Source organism: Furipterus horrens, unplaced genomic scaffold (genome assembly GCF_987537825.1).
Source record: "Furipterus horrens unplaced genomic scaffold, mFurHor1.1.pri manual_scaffold_9, whole genome shotgun sequence".
NCBI classification, from domain to species: Eukaryota; Metazoa; Chordata; class Mammalia; order Chiroptera; family Furipteridae; genus Furipterus; species Furipterus horrens.
The window spans coordinates 24855247-24860069 of record NW_028327179.1 but is presented as its reverse complement, the minus strand read 5'-3'; the positions used below and the strand labels follow the sequence as shown (position 1 = coordinate 24860069).

Sequence of the window (4823 nt, the reverse complement as noted above, 5' to 3'; positions counted from 1 at the left end):
AGGGTTTAATTCACATCGCACAACATCAGAAAATCTGCCCTGATGACTCAATCTATAGTTGTTTCTTTTTTTTACAATTTACTGCCATATCATTCTGTTTATGTGATAGCACTTATAGCCTTGAAATTATCTTCTTTATGTATTGGTTTTTTTGTTTCTTTCCACTGAAATTTATGCTCTAAAAGGGCAGGAATCAAGTTTATCTTGATTACCATTAAATCTTTGTACCTTGAAGATCACCTGACATATAAAATATGTCGATGAATATAAATGCTTTGAATGACTAATGCTGACTCTGTAATAGATGAGACATGCTGGTGGCAATTACAGAGGGCTCACTTGTGTCACTTGTAATGGCAATGAGGAAAAATTAATTTTATGTATCTTATAAGGGTGTATTTGAGCTATAGTTAGGCCCTAGCACCAAATGCATTACAACAGCACTTGACGGTGACAGTCATCATGAGAACAACTACATTACTGAAATCCTAGAAACCAAACCTATCTCTGCCTTGTCTTTATTTATCCCACCACTGCAAAGGCCAATAGTCACTAAGAAGGAAAAGTCCTTACACTAGTATAGATTTAAGTGGGGGGTGGGGTGAGGGGATAATGCATTATGGGAAGATAAAGCAGCATTATCCTGAGCCTGTAGACATAAACAGAACAAGGGACAAAGTTAAAACTCTCTGAACAAAGTGGATATTTATTAAGGGAGCTGTAGAAAAAATATTATTTGGGAGTAAGTTTAGATTATTGTTAAGATATTGTTAGACTAAAGAGTAGACCATAAATTCAGAAGTAGAAGTAGAGAATTAATGCTATAAAGTCCTTGTGCAGAAAGGTGGCAGTGGCCCAAAGATAGCAATAATTAGGAAGAGTAACCTGTCAGTTCTATATAAAATAAATTCCAAATGGGAGGAAGAGAAGCTTGAAGGATACTTAAGATGTACAAATAACATTCCCATGCCTGTCAAGAATCTAACTGCCTTTAGTTTGATACATCTAAATTTTAATATTTGTTTGAGCTCCTTTGCCAACATAAATGATGGGATTTTATTACTTAGAGGGGAAAAAAAGCACTAGGTATTCACAACTGTACAGAGACTAGAGTAGGGGATGTGTTAGCTTAAACTGATTTCTTTTTCTTCTCTTCTTTTTCTTCCACACATTCCATCTTCCATCCTCACTGTCTCTCTTTTTAACAAGCATTTACTGTACAGAGTTTTTTTCTGACCAAAAACCGAGTTTTACTTCTGGTTTTGTGGGGCAGCTAAGAGAAGAGTTACATAATAGATAACACAACAAATCTTTAAAATTTGTTCCCTCTAACCCCTGACCCTTTTCCTCTTTCTTTGAAACCCTTCAGATTCTCTTCCCTCTTCCTGTCACCTCAATCTTCCTTCTGATCTCTTTTTCAGTGTCTCTGTCCCTTTCTTGTTTGAAGAAATTTATGAATTTGTATCTTTAACCATCAACCCTACCGTAAAACAGATAATAGACATGTTCTTGAAAAGACCCGAGGTAAGAGGAGGGTATAAATAACTAGTGTTAATTTAACACATCTAGTTGATAATTATGTGGGGGGAGCTACATTTTTAAATATGTAGAGTGTAACACCTATTTAAATATGTTATAAAAACACAAATATAATAAAGTGTAAATGCAAAGTATTTTCCAAGGGTATTTCTTTCTTTCTTTTATTTTCTTTTTCTTTCTTTCTTGTTTTATTTTATTTTTTTCCCACCCTGAACACACCCAATCTTATCTGTACAGAATTTTTAACGTGTATTCAACAAGATGCTGGATATTATGGGGATACACAAAAAGAGATCTACCGAGCCCCGAGCCCCAGCCCGGCCGCCGCCGCCAGCGCCGCTCAGAGCGCGCACAGCCATGGCCGGAGCCCGGACCCTGCTCCCGCTCCTGCTCGGGCAGCTCCTGGCCGTGGCGCTGGTGACCGAGGCGCAGAAAATGGGGCCTCGAGGCCCCCCTGGCCCCCCAGGGCCCCCTGGGAAGCCGGGCAAGGACGGCATCGATGGAGAAGCTGGTCCTCCGGGTCTGCCTGGGCCCCCGGGACTGAAAGGGGCTTCGGGGAAGCCAGGGAAGCCAGGAGAGGCCGGGCTGCCAGGGCTGCCCGGCGTGGACGGCCTGACCGGGAGAGAAGGACCGCCTGGACTCAAGGGCACTCCCGGAGAACGGGGAAGTCTGGGCCCCCCGGGGCCACCTGGGCTTGGGGGCAAAGGACTCCCCGGACCCCCCGGAGAAGCAGGGGTCAGTGGGCTCCCAGGCGGACTCGGCCTCCGGGGTCCCCCGGGACCCTCTGGACTCCCGGGCCTGCCTGGCCCTCCCGGACCTCCTGGACCCCCTGGTCACCCAGGAGTCCTTCCCGAAGGCGCGGCTGACCTTCAGTGCCCGGCCGTCTGTCCGCCAGGGCCCCCCGGCCCCCCAGGAATGCCGGGCTTCAAGGGACCCACTGGCTACAAAGGGGAGCAAGGAGAGGTCGGCAAGGACGGCGAGAAGGGTGACCCCGGCCCGCCTGGGCCCCCCGGTCTCCCCGGCACCGTGGGGCTGCAGGGCCCGCGGGGGCTGCGAGGACTGCCAGGGCCGCTTGGGCCTCCCGGGGATCGGGGTCCCTCCCATTGGCTTCCGAGGACCCCTCGGGATCCCAGGAGCCCCCGGGAAAGCGGGTGACAGAGGCGAGGGGGGGCCCAGACGGGTTCCGGGGCCCCAAGGGCGACCTGGGCAAACCGGGTCCCAAAGGAGCCCCCGGAGTGGCCGGGCCACTTGGAGAGCCGGGCATGCCGGGCAAGGACGGCCGGGACGGCTTTGCTAGGACTGGATGGTGAGAAGGGAGAGGCGGGTCGCACTGGCGCCCCAGGAGAGAAGGGTCCCAACGGGCTGCCGGGCCTGCCTGGACGAGCAGGGTCCAAGGGTGAGAAAGGAGAGCTGGGCAAAGCTGGAGAGCTGGGTGAGGCCGGCCCCTTGGGAGAGCCCGGGGTCCCAGGGGACATGGGCGTGCCGGGCGAGCGCGGCGAGGCGGGCCACAGAGGCTCAGCGGGGGCGCTCGGTCCGCAAGGCCCTCCTGGGGCGCCTGGTATCCGAGGCTTCCAGGGCCCGAAGGGCAGCATCGGGGACACTGGCCTGCCAGGCCCCCAGGGCCTCCGAGGCGGCGGGGGCGACCGGGGCCCGGAAGGAGCCACGGGTCCCAAGGGAGACCAGGGCATCGCCGGTTCCGATGGTCTTCCCGGGGACAAAGGCGAGCCGGGACCCCGCGGCCCCGTTGGACCCAAAGGAGAGCCTGGCAGTCGAGGGGAACTGGGCCCGAGAGGCATCCAGGGTCCCAACGGCACCAGCGGCGTGGAGGGTGTGCCAGGCCCCCGCCCCCCCCGCCCCCCCCCCCTCCCGGGCCTGTGGGCTTACAGGGCGTGCAGGGCGTGCCTGGCATCACCGGAAAACCCGGGGTCCCGGGAAAAGAAGCCAGTGAGCAGCACATCAGGGAGCTGTGTGGGGGCATGATCAGTGAACAAATCGCGCAGTTGGCTGCTCACCTGCGGAAGCCGTTAGCGCCGGGAGCCATCGGGCGGCCTGGCCCTGCTGGCCCCCCCGGGCGCCCCGGGCCCCCTGGTTCCATCGGTCACCCTGGCGCTCGGGGGCCCCCTGGCTTCCGCGGCCCCACCGGTGAGCTGGGAGAGCCCGGACCCAGAGGAAACCCGGGGGACAGAGGAGACAAGGGCGCGGTCGGTGTGGGTCTGGACGGGCCTGACGGAGACCAGGGCCTGCAAGGACCGCAAGGCGTGCCTGGCGTTGGCAAAGATGGCCAAGACGGGGCCCACGGCGAGCCCGGGCCGCCCGGAGACGCGGGCCTTCCCGGAGCTGTTGGCGCGCAGGGGACCCCCGGCATCTGTGACACCGCGGCCTGCCAAGGAGCAGTGATGGGCGGGGGCGGGGAGAAGTCGGGTCCCAGAAGCTCCTAAGACACAACCCAGGCAGCAAGTGACGCTGGCTGAAGTGCTGGGCTCTGCAGCGCCCGTTGCTAAGGCCACGCCACGTCCACAGCCTTGCTGGCCTGCCCCCTCCCCCTGCGTCCTCAGTGGCAGCACCTGGTCACCTGTCCCCGCGCGTCCTCCACCAGCTGCTGAGAAGGTGGTCTCCTCGTGGGTTCCCAGCGGCCCATCTGGCAGTGACCGCGAACCTCGGAAATGGGCGCCGCGCGGTAACACCGGGCCGGCCAGGGGCCACACACAACTGGTACACGTCCCCGAGAGAAAACTGCAACCTGTTTACATGGCGTTTGTGTAAAAAGCAGTGATAACCCCAACAAAATGATCGATGAAGCCCTCAGATTCGTGACTGCCCACAGGGCCCAGCGCCCCCCGCACCAAGGTCTAGTCTGGCCCCCGGTTTCTGTACAAACTTGAAACTGTCTGAGCAACAGTATTTATTGACGGTGACTTTGCATTGCACTAAACCTGTTGGTGTTCTCTGTTGTAATAAATAAAGCCACTCGTTTGGAAAAAAAAAAAAAAAGAGATCTACAGTATGTTCAGGAATCTCGAAGGGGAAGTGATCAGTATGGGCAGGAAAAGTTGGAGAAGGATCCACTAATGTGTGACTGACCACATATCTGCTCTGACTCAGGTGCCTTTCACTTTGAGGGCAGTGGTATCTGTCTCCTCCCCCTTTGAATTTAATACCCTCAGGTCATTTTCCAGGCTGCAGAAAAGAGAAAGTCATGAAGTCACATTAACTTTTGTCCCATCTCACTCTCACTTAAATTTATTTCTCATACACAAGCCAGAGGTGTCTTTTTGTCTTCAAGA

General features: G+C 54.9%; 1 protein-coding gene across 1 annotated transcript; it reads left to right on the top strand.

Annotated features, from left to right (window-relative positions):
• Nucleotides 1–1896: 1896 nt before the first annotated feature.
• Nucleotides 1897–4491, top strand: LOC150001457 (uncharacterized). Its single transcript, XM_090287160.1, is given in 5 exon segments — nt 1897–2637; nt 2639–2704; nt 2706–2828; nt 2830–3399; nt 3402–4491. Coding segments are annotated over 5 exon segments (2076 nt in total). The 3' UTR covers nt 3978–4491.
• The last annotated feature ends 332 nt before the right edge of the window (nt 4492–4823 follow it).